At 43.1% G+C, this 17,610-nt stretch overlaps 1 protein-coding gene across 1 annotated transcript in view; it reads left to right on the top strand.

The window, feature by feature from the left end:
• Nucleotides 1–17,610, top strand: part of LOC106604726 (vascular endothelial growth factor receptor kdr-like) — a 70,037-nt gene that overhangs the window by 16,678 nt on the left and 35,749 nt on the right. The window contains exons 4-11 of the mRNA XM_014199675.2: nucleotides 2,397–2,524; nucleotides 4,896–5,055; nucleotides 7,092–7,228; nucleotides 7,321–7,504; nucleotides 7,700–7,826; nucleotides 8,163–8,332; nucleotides 9,968–10,124; nucleotides 13,632–13,746. Of these exons, the coding sequence (XP_014055150.1) occupies nucleotides 2,397–2,524; nucleotides 4,896–5,055; nucleotides 7,092–7,228; nucleotides 7,321–7,504; nucleotides 7,700–7,826; nucleotides 8,163–8,332; nucleotides 9,968–10,124; nucleotides 13,632–13,746 (1,178 nt within the window). The remainder of the gene's footprint in view (nucleotides 1–2,396; nucleotides 2,525–4,895; nucleotides 5,056–7,091; nucleotides 7,229–7,320; nucleotides 7,505–7,699; nucleotides 7,827–8,162; nucleotides 8,333–9,967; nucleotides 10,125–13,631; nucleotides 13,747–17,610) is intronic.

Genomic DNA, 17,610 nt, shown 5'->3' with positions numbered 1-17,610 from the left:
CGGTCAATGTTCTAGTCTTATATTTGATGAGGTTCAAGCACTTCTGACACCATGATATGTACTTTGAAGCAAAACACAAGCAATTGGCTCAGCTTCAAAATGTTAATGATCAGTTTAGTGATACCCGAGCCCTACCCGTACCCTAGTAATTGCTGAAAAAACAGGCCCTTCCCAGCCCTAACCAGATGTATAATGTTGGGGCCCATCAGGCTCAGGTCAGGTAGCAGAGCTCTAGCGTGAAGTCCATAATAAGCCAATCGCTCCCAGCGGGTGAAAATTGATATGAAAAGGATCTCCCTTTGTGATTTAAATAGTTTGTTGGATTCTGTTAATTTTAACGCCGATAAGGACCTTTTTCACTTCTGATTTATGTTTTTTTTTCATATTTTTCGTTAGAGTTGGTTTGTTTCAGAACAGCATAAGTTCAACAAATTCCCAACAGGGGGTGATTTTAAATGGACCGACGCCTACAGTGCAGTACGGTTTAAACTGAGCCAGCTATTAGAACAACAGAGGCTCTTAAGGGCCAGGCTAGAGCCATGGTCACTGAGCAGCCTGACATCTTCCTGCATGATACAGGAGCTGGAAGCCAGCCAGTCTTTCAGAAAAAAAGACAGAATAAGATAAAAAAATATATATTTAGCAGACAACAACAGCCATAACTCTCCACATGTTGTAAAGAGGATGGTTTGTAATTACAGATATATGACTGTATGTTGAGAGGGGATTTTTTATTTTAAGGAGTCTAGTCCAAGCCATACAGAACTGAGGTGTGCCTCTAACAGAGAGAAAGGCTTTCCGCCGCTTCCTGACTCCTTCTGGGACAGGGAAGGAGAGTGTATCGCATTGGAAGCCCTTGTCATTGGCTATTATTTCCGGCTTCTGTTTTTCCAGTCAGTCTCACCTGGAGCCTCGCACGACACCAGCTATGGTCTCTCCCATGTTACAGGCTTAGTCCTCCCTCAAAATTTGGAGAATGACCTCTACGAAACAGACAAACTGCACGTACAAACACTTGCAAATAGCTCCTTCGTGAGAGCATTGCAAGGCAACAATAAATACCTTAAAACATTACCATAGTTGAGATTGCCATCAGTGTCCCTTCAAAAATCTCAAGGTCTTAGTCTGAGGGACTGTGGTGGGGATCAGTCTCATGGAACATCTGGGCAGAAAGATAAGAATGACGAATAACCTTTTCTGGATGAAACAAACAGTGAGTTCCTTTCTATCTCTGTCTGGACATATATTTTTTCCAGGACATCTTTTTGTCCAGCTCCTGTGATGTGTGTGCACAAATGTTTCTTAATATCCTGCCTTCAGAACAGATGCTGATATTTAGAGCCAACTTAAAATTGCGATGCAAAAAGTACTAGACTCCTTAGGTGGAGGTCCTAGTCTGATTCCCTGGCTGCTCTCTCTGCCTCCTCTGGCGATCTGACAGCCTGGTAGCCCCGTGTTTAGTCTAACCAGGCCTCTTTCAAAGACTTTCAACTGTTTATTAGATCATTTTCCATATTTGTTTTACAAATACTAGTCCATTTTATCACGCCAAAACAGCTCAGCCTCGCACAAATCACTCAAGTATTTGTGTAACAGCAAAGTTCACACAGCAGGTCTGTGAAAGAACAGTCAGAGAGGCATTGGATGCCTGCCCTGGTGAGAAAGACTGGAGCTGTGATAGAGCTATCATAGCTATCTCCACCCTGTTTCTTTATCCAAAGCTGCACCTAGCAGGAGGAGCGGGAGGGGGTTTGGAGAGTGAGCTGATCTCACTAGTCGGGAGATTCTGTTTGATCTCTGTGTGAGATAGATGGCCTGACATTACCCTGACTCTACTGAACTTAAAGACAGATTTGAAAGAATCCTTTTCCCCCCCAACTTTTTTGTTGTTTTTGTTGGTACTTTTACCCCTTTGTCGTGATATCCAATTGGTTGTTACAGTCTTGTCCCATCGCTGCAACCCCCTGACGGACTCGCAAGAGCCATCTGTTCTCCTAAACACGACCCTGCCAAGCCGCACTGCTTCTTAACACATTGCTCGCTTAACCCGGAAGCCAGCCACACCAATGTGTGGGAGGAAACACTGTCCAGCTGGCGACCGTTGTCAGCTTGCAGGCACCCGGCCCGCCACAAGGAGTCGCTAGAGCTCGATGGGCCAAACCCTCCCCTAACACGGACCAATTGTGCGCCGCCTCATGGGTCTCCCAGTCACGTCCAGCTGTGAGACAGCCTGGGACTGAATCCGGGTCTGTAGTGATGCCTCAAGCACTGCGTTGCAGTGCCGTAGACAGCTGCGCCACTCGGGAGGCTCACCCCTACTTTTAATAAAATACAGCTAATTAAATTAATTAAATTCATAGAGTAATTATTGATATTCTCTTTCATTTGTTCTACAGATCACCAGCATCCGTTTGTGGAGCACCATTTCCCCATTCCATACACCTTGTTTACATTCAGACATGAGGCCACCCTAGTGATTCCCTGTAGAACAACTTCTCCTGACCAGATTGTCACTCTTGAAGGGGTAAGACTTTTAATGATTATTAGTTTCTGTATTCACATTCTTCATTCACATTCTTATTCACAAGAGAGCAAATGTTAGCATTTATTATGATACTAACCAATGTTGACCAGTTGTACACGCTATGAGACAGTATGGGCATCAGACTGATTACTTTACCAGAGTGTACCTTAACATTTTCTGAAAGAGAAGTCTGCCATTGACGTCACTAAAGTCAAGATCGCAAAGAGACATGATAAACACAGGCGCTCTGCACTATGGGCATCTTAGGAGTTCTCACACCCATCAAACGGTAGGCCACTCAAGCATTTGGGAACAGACAGTGGCCACAGAGAGGGGAAGCTCAGGGGCAGGAGAGGGAGTCATCCTGTCTGCTTCCTGCTAAGAACAGGAAGGTCTTCCAATATATTTTTTCTGCAGAATACAATCTCTCTCTAAATATAGAAGACCTCCTGTTTTAAATATCTTGTCCAGGAAATGCTAGTATAATAAGCAATACATACAGCGGCTTGCGAAAGTATTCACCCCCCTTGGCATATTTCCTATTTTGTTGCCTTAAAACCTGGAATTCAAATGTATTTTGGGGGGGGTTGTATCATTTTATTTACAAAACATGCCTACCACTTTAAAGATGCAAAATATTTTTTATTGTGAAATAAACAAGAAATATCACAAAAAAACAGAAAACTTGAAGTCAATACCCCAAAGTCAATACTTTGTAGAGTCACCTTTTGCAGAAATTACAGCTGCAAGTCTATTGGGGTATGTCTCTATAAGCGTGGCACATCAAGCCACTGGGATTTTTTTTCCCATTCTTCAAGGCAAAACTGTTCCAGCTCCTTCAAGTTGGATGGGTTCCGCTGATGGACAGCAATTTTAAGTCATACCACAGATTCTCAATTGGATTGAGGTCTGGGCTTTGATTAGGCCATTCCAAGACATTTAAATGTTTCCCCTTAAACTACTTGAGTGTTGATTTAGCAGTATGCTTAGGGCCATTGTCCTGTTGGAAGGTGAACCTCCATCCCAGTCTCAAATCTCTGGAAGACTGAAACAAGTTTCCCTCAAGAATTTCCCTGTATTTAGCGGCATCCATCATTCCTTCAATTCTGACCAGTTTCCCAGTCCCTGCCTATGAAAAACATCCCCACAGCATGATGTTGCCACCACCATGCTTCACTGTGGGGATGTTGTTCTCGGGGTGATGAGAGTTGTTGGGTTTGTGCCAGACATAGCGTTTTCCTTGATGGCCAAAAACTAAATTTTAGTCTCATCTGACCAGAGTACCTTCTTCCATATGTTTGGGGAGTCTCCCACGTGCCTTTTGGCAAACACCAAACGTGTTTGCTTATTTCTTTCTCTAAGCAATGGCTTTTTTTCTGGCCACTCTTCCGTAAAGCCCAGCTCTGTGGAGTGTACGGCTTAAAGTGGTCCCATGGACAGAGATCATGTGACAGATCATGTGACACTTAGATTGCACACAGGTGGACTTTATTTAACTAATTATGTGACTTCTGAACGTAATTGGTTGCACCAGATCTTATTTAGGGGCTTCATAGCAAAGGGGGTGAATACATATGCACGCACCACTTTTCCGTTGAAAATTTTTAACATTTCTTTGAAGCAATTTTTTTTTTCATTTCACTTCAACAATGTGAACTATTTTGTGTATGTCCATTACATGAAATCCAAATAAAAATCAATTTAAATTACAGGTTGAAATGCAACAAAGTAGGAAAAACGCCAAGGGGAATGAATACTTTTGAGTTGGGTGTAGGGTACTGGGTCACAGTGACCAAGCTCCTTGTCTTATTACAGTATCCTATAACACAAAACAGCCTTCCTATAAATTATGTGCAACAATGAACAGAGTGCGTCTTCTGCTGCATGTTGACATGATGCCAGACCTCATGTCTTGTTCGGATGGCAAAGTTAGTGGGCTGTGTGACCTCCCTGCTACTGGAAGATCTCTGTGCATTTCTCCTTCCTTCCTCCCTACTTCCTTCCTTCCCCTCTCGCTTCTCTCCCAGCAGCATAACACTTGGCTGGAGAACAAACAACCGCAGTGGTAAGCCTTGGCCACGTCCATCCATTTCATCCCTTGTTCAAAGTCAACAGTGCTCCGTGCATCGCTGTGTGGATAATTGCGATAGTTACACTCCATAAAACCATGAAAATGAATCAGAAGTCGGTTCTAACGGGCTGTCATCTCCAGCTGAGCTCATTGGAGTGTGGAGTTTCATATCAAAGCCAGTTGCCCACATCGTATTTTAGTCTGACTGGCTGAGTGCTTTTTAAAGACTTGCAGAACTAGAAGTGTGACTAAACATATAAGCCCTTTGACAAACACTTTGCTACCTGTCTCTTCTTTCAGCTGCCACCCTTATCAGAGGAGATAGAACAATCGAAGGAATGGGACCCCAAAATAGGCTTTGTGATCCCATATGGTCCCTACGATTCCTTTCATCACCTGACCTGTGTCACCAGCGTCAACGGCCAACAGGTCCAGTCACAGTACATCCCTCTGAGGCAAAGTGAGTAACTTCTCCTTTTCTAATTGAGCTTTTAACCTTGTATTGCAGTGGGCTAAATCAGGGTTACACAGAGTGTTTCTTGGTAGTCTAAAACAAATCTACTTTGACACAAAAGTATACACCTCACACACATGTTTATGGGCTTAAAAAAAAGAATACTCCTGTACCATGTCAGATATAGAGTTGAAATAAAAATAAAAATAGCATCCCAATATTACACTTGATATACACTACCGTTCAAAAGTTTGGGGTCACTTAGAAATGTTCTTGTTTTTTGAGTTGCAAAATGAATAGGAAATATAGGTTATAAATCATTATTTTTAATTGAAATAATAATTGTGTCCTTCAAACTTTGCTTTCGTCAAAGAATCCTCAATTTGCAGCAATTACAGCCTTGCATACCTTTGGCATTCTAGTTGTCAATTTGTGGAGGTAATCTGAAGAGATTTCACCCCATGCTTCCCGAAGCACCTCCCACAAGTTGGATTGGCTTGATGGGCACTTCTTACGTACCATACGGTCAAGCTGCTCCCACAACTGCTCAATAAGGTTGAGATCTGGTGACTGTGCTGGCCACTCCCTTATAGACAGAATACCAGCTGACTGCTTCTTCCCTAAATAGTTATTGCATAGTTTGGAGCTGTGCTTTGGGTCATTTTGCTGTTGTAGGAGGAAATTGGCTCCAATTAAGCGCCGTCCACAGGGTATGGCATGGCATTGCAAAATGGAGTGAAGCCTTCCTTCTTCAAGATCCCTTTTACCATGTACAAATCTCCCAATTTACCACTACCGAAGCACCCCCAGACCATCACATTGCCTCCACCATGCTTGACAGATGACGTCAAGCACTCCTCCAGCATCTTTTAATTTTTTCTGCGTCTCACAAATGTTCTTATTTGTGATCCGAACACCTCAAACTTAGATTTGTCTGTCCATAACACTTTTTTCCAATCTTCCTCTGTCCAGTGTCTATGTTCTTTTGTCCATCTTAATCTTTTCTTTTTATTGGCCAGTCTGAGATATGTATTTTTCTTTGCAACTCTGCCTAGAAGGCCAGTATCCCAGAGATGCCTCTTCACTGTTGATGTTGAGACTGGTGTTTTGCAGGTACTATTTAATGAACATGCAGGTTGAGGACTTGTGAGGCGTCTGTTTCTCAAACTAGACACTCTAATGTACTTGTCCTCTTACTCAGTTGTGCACCGGGGCCTCCCACTCCTGTTTCTATTCTGGTTAGAGCCAGTTTACTCTGTTCTGTGAAGGGAGTAGTACACAGCGTTTTACAAGATCTTCAGTTTCTTGGCAATTTCTCGCATGGAATAGTCTTCATTTCTCAGAACAAGAATAGGCTGACGAGTTTAAAAAGAAAGGTCTTTGTTTCTGGCCATTTTGAGCCTGTAATCAAACCCACAAATGCTGATGCTCCAGATACTCAACTAGGCTAAAGAAGGCCAGTTGTATTGCTTCTTTAATCAAGACAACAGTTTTTAGCTGTGCTAACATAATTGCAAAAGTGTTTTCTAATGATCAATTAGCCTTTTAAAATGATCAACTTGGATTAGCTAACACAACGTGTCATTGGAACACAGGAGTGATGGTTGCTGATAATGGGCCTCTGTACACCTACGTAGATATTCTATCAAAAATAGAATATATTCCAGCTACAATAGTCATTTACAACATTAACAATGTCTACACTATATTTCTGATCAATTTGATGTTATGTTAATGGACAAAAAATTGGCTTTTCTTTCAAAAACAAGGACATTTCTAAGTGACCCCAAACTTTTGAACGGTAGTGTACATTACAGAAGTCTGAAATATAACGAAACCTTTTCACATAGAAACATCAGATTGTCTGAGGGTTTCTTTAAACAATGTTTATTAATTATGAAATTATGAAAAATATTAGTAACATTCCACCCATGAAGCCACTCGGTCATGTGACTGCAGGAAAGGGCTACGAGAGACAGAGGGATTACTGAGGATGTTGCTTCATTTTCACTGTGTCTTCCCTTCTAACTCTGCTTGCATAGCCAACTCCCTGAGGAACGTAAAGATCAACCGTGAACGACTCAAGCTGTTAGTGGGAGATACTCTGGTCCTCAACTGCTCTGCAGAGACCACCTTCAACGGAAGGATCAACTTCCAATGGGAATACCCAAAGAGGATGGTAAGTTCTTAGTCATTCAACATCTTTTAAGATTACTGGTCAATTACTGGTCAATGTTTCAGGGTTGTTGATGAATGCCTTTGCGTCCCCAGGTCAATCGGAACCCCACCGTCAATAAGATCAGAGAGAATCCGGCTTTGATCACCAGGATGTACAAAGCCATCACCTTGTCCAACATCACCATGGACGACAGGGGCACGTACAGGTGCACGGCGGAGATAGGGAACGCTGAGATGGGGAAAAAGAAGCACGCCTCAGCCAAGGTCACCATCTACGGTGGGTCAGTGTTTTAGGAACTGGTACTGCGAGAAGGCAAGGTCTCACTGAGCTAAGGCAGAGACAGACATAACTCCATTGTAAGGGTCATCTTGGGCATTCATTGTGTGACCTCATTGATAGTACATTTATACAGTTGTTTTTCAACAGTCGTTTTAATGCTTTCATCATTGGTCTTCTCCCGTGTGATTTCAGAACATCCATACCTGAATGTGTCCTATAAGAATGAATGGGCCAGGAGAGTAGTCTACACAGAGGGTAGAAACAAGCTGATGTTTGAACCCAAGGTCAATGCACTGCCACCACCCGACACTATGACATGGTAAGACTGAGTTCAGCTGCTGGGACATTCCACTGCGTGTATTGTCAACTCCTGATGAATATAATAGCTCTGTTGTGACTGTGTGCACTAAACTAAAGCATGCGAGTATTTGATTTGGGATATAGAGTTGCTCACTAATTATCATCACAACAAACAAACAAAAAAAATGCATGAAATGAAATGAATGAGATGTATGTATTCACTACTGGAAGTCGCTCTGGATAAGAGCGTCTGCTAAAATGACTAAAATGTAAAAAAAATGTAAAACAACTTTCATATCAGTACATTATGATGAGCTGAACTTCTAAAGCAAATGTTGGTGTATCTCGTGCCCAGGTATAAGGATGGCGTCCCCATCAACGAGAACTCCACTTGTTACGAGTCTTCAGGCTACAACCTACTCATCAAGGACGTGAAGCAGAAGGATGCCGGGGTCTTCACCATCGCCTTGGGCAACAAGGAGAGAGGCCTCTACAGGAATCTCAGCTACACTCTGGTAGTCCAAGGTAAAGCTCCTTTTAAGTCGCTGCTCTATCCCATCCTATACCCCATACCTTGTCCTTCCAAATGACTGGCCATCCTGAGGAAATGAGGCAATGGCCTGGACTTTGGGCCTCAGCATTTCGACCAGCATCGGCACATTGGGTTCAAGCCCCCGGTTGGTCCTGGCCTGCAGTATGACAGGAACCCAGCCTCTCTAGCTCCTCACGTATAGGTGCATGGCTGAGATGGGGAACAAGAAGCACGCCTCAGCCAAGGTCACCATCTACGGTGGGTCAGTGTGTTCGGAACTGGTACTGCGTGAAGGCAAGGTCTCACTGAGCTAAGGCAGGGACGGACATAACTCCATTGTAAGCGTCATCTTGGGCAATCATTTGTTTACATCCTCTCCATGTGTATGTAGCCCATCTGGCCCAGCACCACTCGTGTAAACAACCGTGTTCTGTACATTATATAGGGCTATTTGGGTACTTTATATGCTTTAGCAAAGACTGTTCAAACAAATATATTGTAATGATTGCCATGTAAATACTGATGGTTGTTAACACCAGCGGTTGTAGAAGTGGTTGGTGTTATGTTCTGGGGCTTTGATTGTGTGTTGGATGGAGAGTCGAGGAGTGCAATCTGCCTGCCCTTAAGAACTCTGTTGAGCAACACGTGTGCCACTCAGATACTACTCCAAGCTGGCGACGGGGGGGCAATAGAACGCATAACAAAGTATTTCCATCCCATTCCCCGCACATTACCCAGGAATCCCTCTGTCATGCCAAAGTGGAAAGATCAGCCCCCTCTCTCCCCCATATAAATGTTATCTATGGACACTTGCTGTCCCGATTGCTCAACGCAACATAGTTATTGGAATGGCAAAAATAATGACCCAGACAAAAACAATGGAAGGAGAAATCAAGAAAGATTCCTGGGAACAGTTAGGAAACAATTTTAAACGTCGTTCATCAAGCGTTTGAAGTTCAGCCCCAGTGCTTCAGATCTCAAATATTCAGCAGCCGGGGCTTGAACTGAGGACATTGCTGAGAGAAACCATGTTACGACTTCAGCCTCAGCCTCACCAATGCATGCAGGCATACAAACACACACACACACACACACACACACACACACACACACACACACACACACACACACACACACACACACACACACACACACACACACACACACACACACACACACACACACACACACTGACTGGTTGACAATGATTAACTGATGTGAACATTTTCCTGGAGGTGGCATCCAGTCTGTCTGTCCGTCCGCCAGTCAGTCTGGTGTTGATTACTGCTGTGTTCTCCCACACTCCTGATCCACTGACCTGGGCCTGGGCATAGGGCCACATCTGTCCCAGAGGCAGCAGGGTAGAGGTCAGGCTCTGAGACACTGTGACACCCTGATGTGATGGACAACCACAGGGTATCAGGGCTATGCAATCACTCAGCCATTTTCAAGCACTTCAAAGCCCACTCTCTGAGGCTAGATGACAACTGGATGTTGATGGCACCTTTTCCATGGTTATTCATCATGATCACGGACCTGTATCTTTATAAAGACATTATGACCTCAAACAGCCAGGTAGAGTGTAACGGTTAATGCAACAGTGTCTGATCTCTTTGTCTGTGTCTCAGTGAGGCCTATGATCTCAGAAGAGGAGGTGTCCTCGGTGGACGTCCAACCGTACATGTTCGGCAAGCAGCACCAGCTAACCTGCACCGCCTTTGGAGTGCCCATGCCCGACATCACGTGGCTCTGGCAACCATGCCATCCTGACCCCACCGACAAAGAGTGAGTCACCGACACACCATCCTGGCTTGTTTATCCGGGGGTGGGGGGTGAACTAAATCATTAACTAAACTGCGAAGACCATTTTCTTTTAATTCTCCTACTGCATCAGTGCCTTTTAACCTTAACGCTTCCAGTAACACAATTCTGCATTCTTCACTTCTTGTTTTTCACTTTCACAATGTTCCTTCATTGGTAATGTACTTTCATTGTTTTCCTGTAAACCATAAGAATACCACAGACCTGGGAAGATACAGTATCAAGGCTTTGCACAATCATAAGGCACAACTCCCAAGATCCAAAGCAATAAACCCAGAACTGAGATGAAAGTCCTATATTTTTTCCTCAAACCACCCAGCCCATGGATCAAAAGGATACTTAGTCACCAAGACCATCTGACTCGAGTTTCGAATGACAGAAACGGCCAGTTTCATGCGGAGAACGGAGATAGGTCACAGGGAGGTTTGTGTGTTTTCTCATCCTGGGGTCACTGTGCATTTCTAGTTATTTCTGTAGGTATGGTGAAACACTGCCTTGTCCACACTGCCTTGAGTTTTATTGTCCACTCTCGGGCCTGTATGAATAGACATGATTGGTAAAGCAGACCAGCTTTGTCTTAGCCAGTGCACCTCCTGGTTATGTTTTGGATGAGTGTTTAGGTTTGTTGGACGCTAAGCTCAGCTGTCACAGTATTGGAACTGGATCGTACAGACAGACAGACACACACACACACACACACACACACACACACACACACACACACACACACACACACACACACACACACACACACACACACACACACACACACACACACACACACACACACACACACACAGACGCACAGACACACACACAAAGACAAACAGACACACACACACACACATACAAAGACAAACAGACAGACAGACACACATACAAAGACAAACAGACAGACAGACACACATACAAAGACAAACAGACACACAGACACACATACAAAGACAAACAGACACACAGACACACATACAAAGACAAACAGACAGACAGACACACATACAAAGACAAACAGACACACAGACACACATACAAAGACAAACAGACACACAGACACACATACAAAGACAAACAGACACACAGACACACATACAAAGACAAACAGACAGACAGACACACATACAAAGACAAACAGACACACAGACAGACACACATACAAAGACAGACAGACAGACGCACAAATAAAGACAGACGCACATACAAAGACAGACAGACAGACACACATACAAAGACAGACGCACATACAAAGACAGACACAAAACCAGATCATCGTATGAGTCTGGAGTCCAGAACCACCAGGCAAGCCCAGGGCTCCTTCTCCATAAACATGCCTGCATCCTTTTAATTGACTCTGGCCCAGAATACAAACATTTATCAAAGAAATGCAGCCCCGGAGAATTCCCCACTCATTTGTGGCCGTTGGCTCTGTGGGCGGGGAGTGAGGATATATTAGTCTCAGACTCCCCGAGCTTTTAGAGAGCTGAACGGGACAGAGCGTGTGGTATGAGTGACTGGGCGTGAATGTCGACCTGCTAGTGAACCTTTAACAACATGAACATTCCCTGAAAGCCAGAGCAGCCAGAACACAGTCAGTGACAGCAGGGGTCCTTTCTGAAGGCGTAAGTTCAGGCAAACAATGGGCCATTACCGCGGGATTATCAGGACCCAACACCGCTAGAAAAACACGTCTCTGGACGGCCTCACAACGGAGGGCCTGATTTATGTTACACTTCATGCGCTTTAGCTTGACAAGTGCTTCTGTTAATTATCCATAATTATTGGTTAAAAAACCCACTCTTGGTATGCCAAATTTGTGACAGAAATAATGGCGGAGGGTCAAGCTGTGTCAAAGTGCCCCGTTTCTGCAGTCCTAAAGATAATCAACTCTGGCAATGGAAACAGTGGCTCATAAACGTTTGACGCTGAAAAGGGCTTGTTTTTTCAGCAGCTAATGAGGGAGTGGCTTCAGACAGAGAAACAGCCCAGGCCAGCCGTGGCCTGATTGGAGGCAGATTGAGCCAACTGTTTGTTTTATACAGTTCAGACCCACTTCAAGTACCTGTCACTGCAAATTGACCACTTATCATTTCAGGAGGGGACCTCGAATAAATCACAAATCACAGTCCCCTTGTGGTTGGGGAAGCGTAACGTCTCAGATAGCGGTTGGGAGTTAAAGAAAGAGTGATTGGGAGATGGGGCGAGATGAAGGGGGGGGGTTCTTTATCAGCAGCAGGGTAAGATGGTATCAGCTGTCCCTTGTTGACCCAATAAGGTTTGGGGAACAGGCTTATCTCCTCTGGCCAGAGAGTGCGGGGGGGTTTCCTGTTCGAGGTGACGCATAGCCAGCAGCATACCACCATGCACTGCTGAATTGCCTCCGAAGCTAATCAAATCAAATCAAATGTTATTTGTCACATGCGCTGAATACAACAGGTGTAGAACTTACCGTGAAATGCTTGCTTAAAAGCCCCTAACCAACAATGCAGTTCAAGAAATAGAGTTAAGAAAATATTTACTAAATAAACTAAAGTAAAAAAATCTAATCAAAAAGTAACACAAGAAAATTACTTAACAATAACGAGGCTCTATAAAGGGGGTACCGGTACCGAGTCAATGTGTGGGGGTACAGGTTAGTCGAGGTGAAAGCAGGGTTGGTCCTAGTCAATCCCTGGATGGGAGACCAGATGCTGCTGGGAGTTGTGTTGAATGGCCAGTAGGAGGCATTCTTTCCTCTGGTCTAAAAAAATATATAATATCCCAATGCCCCAGGGCAGTGATTGGGGACATTGCCCTGTGTAGGGTGCCATCTTTTGGATGGGATGTTAAACGGGTGTCCTGACTCTCTGTGTGGTCACGAAAGATCCCATGGCACTTATTGTAGGGGTGTTAATCCTGGCTAAATTCCCAATCTGGCCCTCATCATGGCCACCTAATCATCCCCAGCTTCCAGTTGTCTCATTTATTCCCCCTCCGCTCCACTGTAACTATTCCCCAGGTCGTTGCTGTAAATGAGAATGTGCTCTCAGTCAATTTACCTGGTCAAATAAGGGATAAATAAAAAGCATAGCATGGGGCTTCCTGTCACACTGCTGCCTCGCTCCTTACCAGCCTGATTGTTCCCCTCAGCAGGCAGTCTGGTTTTACTGGGCTGTAGCTCACTGCACCCTAAAAGGCTATACAAAAGCTATGGTGTTAGTCAGAGCTTCTTAGGGTTTAATTCCTGCCGTTTCAGTGACACATTGTCAAACCGTTTGGACAGCTATCGCTGGTCCATATTATCAATCGATGGTCCATAGTATCATTTCTGGTTCCCACTAATTAAACACAAGAAATTATGTCATGGCCACACAGCATCCTGCTCTAACAGTCTCCTGTCCAATATTCTGTACTAATTGACAAAACTGAGTTCATATTTTAGGTAACCTGCAGCCGTTTCGTCTAGTTGAGTAATCACTGATTTCCTCTGTCCTATAGGTGCACCCTTTACACTGAGCCAATCCCAGTTCAACTGGACGATAAGGGGAACTACTCACACAACTGGATTGAGAGCATAAACAACCAAACTGAACTGGTGAAAGGAAAGAACAAGGTATGTATATAATATGGGTTTGATCTCATTAGATTTGTAACCTGAAACTGCTTAACGTTGTACAACTTAGAACAATAGTTCATGTGGGTGTACTTTTCATATATGAGTCAGGTTTGATAAATACACTGTAATCTGAGCAGAAATGTAAATGTCAATGACAAAATAGTTGTGCAATTAAATTTTTTTATTTATTTCACCTTTATTTAACCAGGTAAGCTAGTTGAGAACAAGTTCTCATTTACAACTGCGACCTGGCCAAGAATAAAGCAAAGCAGTGCGACACAAACAACAACACAGAGTTACACATGGAATAAACATTTTAACATTTAACATTTTAGTCATTTAGCAGACGCTCTTATCCAGAGCGACTTACAGTAGTGAATGCATACATTTCATACATTTAATTTCATGCATTTTTTGTACTGGCCCCCCGTGGGAATCGAACCCACAACCCTGGCGTTGCAAACACCATGCTCTACCAACTGAGCCACAGGGAAGGCAAACATATACAACAATTACTTTGAGATGTACTGTGTGAGAAAGGGATTTAGAGTAAATGGCTATAGAGAGGGCTCGGAGAGACGAACACTGACGTGGAAATCTCCATGGCCGTTCTCTTTGAGATGGCAACATCTGAAAACAATAAATCTAGGCAATCCCCATCCTCATATTGGCAGTTCTAGAATGTTCTAGAATGATTAATTCTATCTACATCACTTTAGACTTATGTAACTGTGACCAAAAGTTATGGAAGGATCATCAATATGTATAATGAAATATAGTACAGTCTGTACAGTACATTGTAAATACAGTTCATTTATACATTGTAATATAAAACATGTACAGAGAAAAAGCTATATATGGTAAAATACATTTAGCGTATACCAGTAGGCATATTTATGACACGGAAACCCACTTTATTGTTTACGCTGCAGAAACTGCCACTAAATCAACTTATCCGTCATTTCGTATATGCTGTCTGCCACAAACAGGCCATCATATCTGACATGATTTGCTTTTTATTAAAAGAAGCCCCTTAGCCTTCAATTAAGGTCAACGCAAGTCGAGCGCCAGAACTGCCATGAAGAAAAAGCATTTTGGCTCTTTTCAGGGCTGCTCTCTTGAATCGTTTGTCCGTCTGCCCCATTAACTGAAAGACACAGTTCATTTCACCCTGCTGGAGTGAAAAACACCCTCAGAACAAAACGCAGATTTTGGATCTAAAGCAGCGAGGCCTGTAAATGATACCGCTGCCTAGTCTGCCAGAGAGCACTGTTTATTCTGACATCAGTGGATCTTTGTCTGTTGGAACACTGAGGCCTGTGGAGCTCCTCGTAAAACAGCCCAATACAGCCGTATGCGTGTGCAGACAGCGGAGAATGGACTTTTATAGGTTCCCTCCTAACTCCACTGACCTTTTTGAAGAGATCAGCCGTAATCGCTGGAACTACTGAAACAAAGTTTGGAAATTGAAATAATTGGTTATTTTCATTGTTTTCATCATATCTGTATTATTTGACTATAGCTGAACGTAATGGTTCCACAAGAGGTATGCAAATAATTACCATCTTAAAAGTGTTCACCTGGAACACCTTGACCATATAACCACACAACTATTAGTTCCTACGTCTCCAATAGAAGTTTCTGCAATTTGCCCTGCAGTTTACTAAACACTCGATCACTTCCTCTCACAAGAAATGGACCATGTCTTGGCATGCGTTCCCAAAGCATACTGACCATGGAGACTGTAGACATTACAGCACATGTTCTAGAGGAGCTTGTTACCAAAACCATTCACTCCAAACGTAATTAAGTGCAGGCCTCTACTGTTTTCCCCAAAAGCCCATCTATAGGATTAGTTGAAAGACAGCCGTTCCAACACACTAGGTCAAATTGGGACATAAATCTAGCCAGCATATAAGCATTTCAGCAGCACAAGCAAACCTACCACCGAAGAAAATACTGGTAATATTAAGTCATTACCCAAACACGTATGCTGGTGTGGTAAACTTTATGAAATTGTATTTCTCCAGCTTTCCTCTATAGGAGATTTATGAAGGTGTTTCCTCCCTCTGATGATGCACGGTTGAAGGGATTTCGAATCATGCTAATGGTATACATACGGTAAATAACAGGACTCATGCTAATGGTATACAGTACATACTGTAAAGAACGGGAATCATGCTAATGGTATACATACTGTAAAGAACGGGAATTATGCTAATGGTATACATACTGTAAAGAATGGGAATCATGCTAATGGTATACATACTGTAAAGAACAGGAATCATGCTAATGGTATACATACTGTAAAGAACAGGAATCATGCTAATGGTATACATACTGTAAAGAACAGGAAGGCCCGCACACTGCTTGTGCTCCCAATTCACCACTTTATTGACTACCTATCGATCTGAAACGGATCTCCTTCAGGTACAATACAGTACACACCTAGTAATAGAGGGCTTAGGCTTCATTCACTTCCAACACTACCAATCTCTGATGGACATAAATAGGGAGGCTCTCCTTATTTACAAGCGCTTGTGGCCCAAACACCAGTGTTTTATAGGGGTGAGGACTAAGGGTCAGTGATAACAAGCACTGATTTGTTGGGAGATAATTATTTTCTGTCACCCCACATAAATCGCTGTTCTCCGTGAATGAGAATAGAGTGTTAATCAGGTTTGCATGGCCAGCCTCAGAGGGGCTCCTGGTGGAGAGGGGGACCGACTGGGCTGGGTCACAGCGCCAGGGGACGGGGGGAGAGAAGCATGGGCCCTCCCTGGGGTCACAATGCGTCTGGTCAAGTCACCACTTAGGGACAGAGCGCACTTGTTGAAACGACTGTTTTCCAGCTCACTTTACATCATCGTGAGTAATGACCGTAACACAACACCACGTAACTACTCCATCAGTGGTCTGACCAATGTCATAACAACTCGGGTAGACAACTTAACACAACTTCAAGCTAGTTTTTTCATCCAAACATGTTTACACAGCGCACACTCACAATCAGGGTTTGGTAGGTTACTTTCTAAGTGTAATCTGTTACAGTTACAAGTTACTTGTCCAAAATTATAATCAGTAACGCGACTTTTGGATTACCCAAACTCAGTAACGTAATCTGATTACATTCCGTTACTTTTAGATTACTTTCCCCTTACGAGGCATTAGAAGAAGACAAAAATGTATGTTACCAATTGAACGACATCTATTGCAGGATAAATCAATGTTAAAGTGTATGTAGCTGGCTCTATATGGATGTTACATTTTACTTTATGGGTTGGTTATGTAGGCTTCTTTTAACCCATCGCTTTCTACTACATATAATAGTACGATTAAATTAAATCTTTACATTAAAAACCAAAGTCTATCAGAATTCCAGCCATTTTAATAAATGTTATACCACTTGATCTTCAAGAATAGGACTTGGAAATATGGAAGTATAGATTAGCCAAATTGTTTTACCTGAGCATGACCCCAAAACTAAGGATAATACAGTATTAGCTAGCCCTACTCTGTTGTTCATGATTTTGTTGTCATGAAGGACTGATTGGGCTCATTAATTCGATAATTTATAAGTCCAAAAATAGATGTAGCAACTACAGATTGCCCCCTTAAGTCTATCAAAAGTGTGCAAGTTTGAGCATGTGTGCATTAGGCCTATGTATTTTTTTTTTTATCAGCATGAATTAGATTGAGCAGTAAAAGCCCCACTTTTATTCCATAAACTGGGATCCACACTACGCAGCTGTTGCAAGAGCGCATTTTTCACTGGCTGTCCACTGGTTTCAAAAACAATGATTGATTGGCAGCTTAAACTTCTTGAATCCAACCATTATTGGGTTCAAATACACATTTAGA

The sequence above is a fragment of the Salmo salar genome, chromosome ssa05 (genome assembly GCF_905237065.1).
Source record: "Salmo salar chromosome ssa05, Ssal_v3.1, whole genome shotgun sequence".
Lineage (NCBI taxonomy): Eukaryota > Metazoa > Chordata > Actinopteri > Salmoniformes > Salmonidae > Salmo > Salmo salar.
Note: the sequence above shows the minus strand (reverse complement) of the source record. Positions and strands in the feature narration are given on the sequence as shown.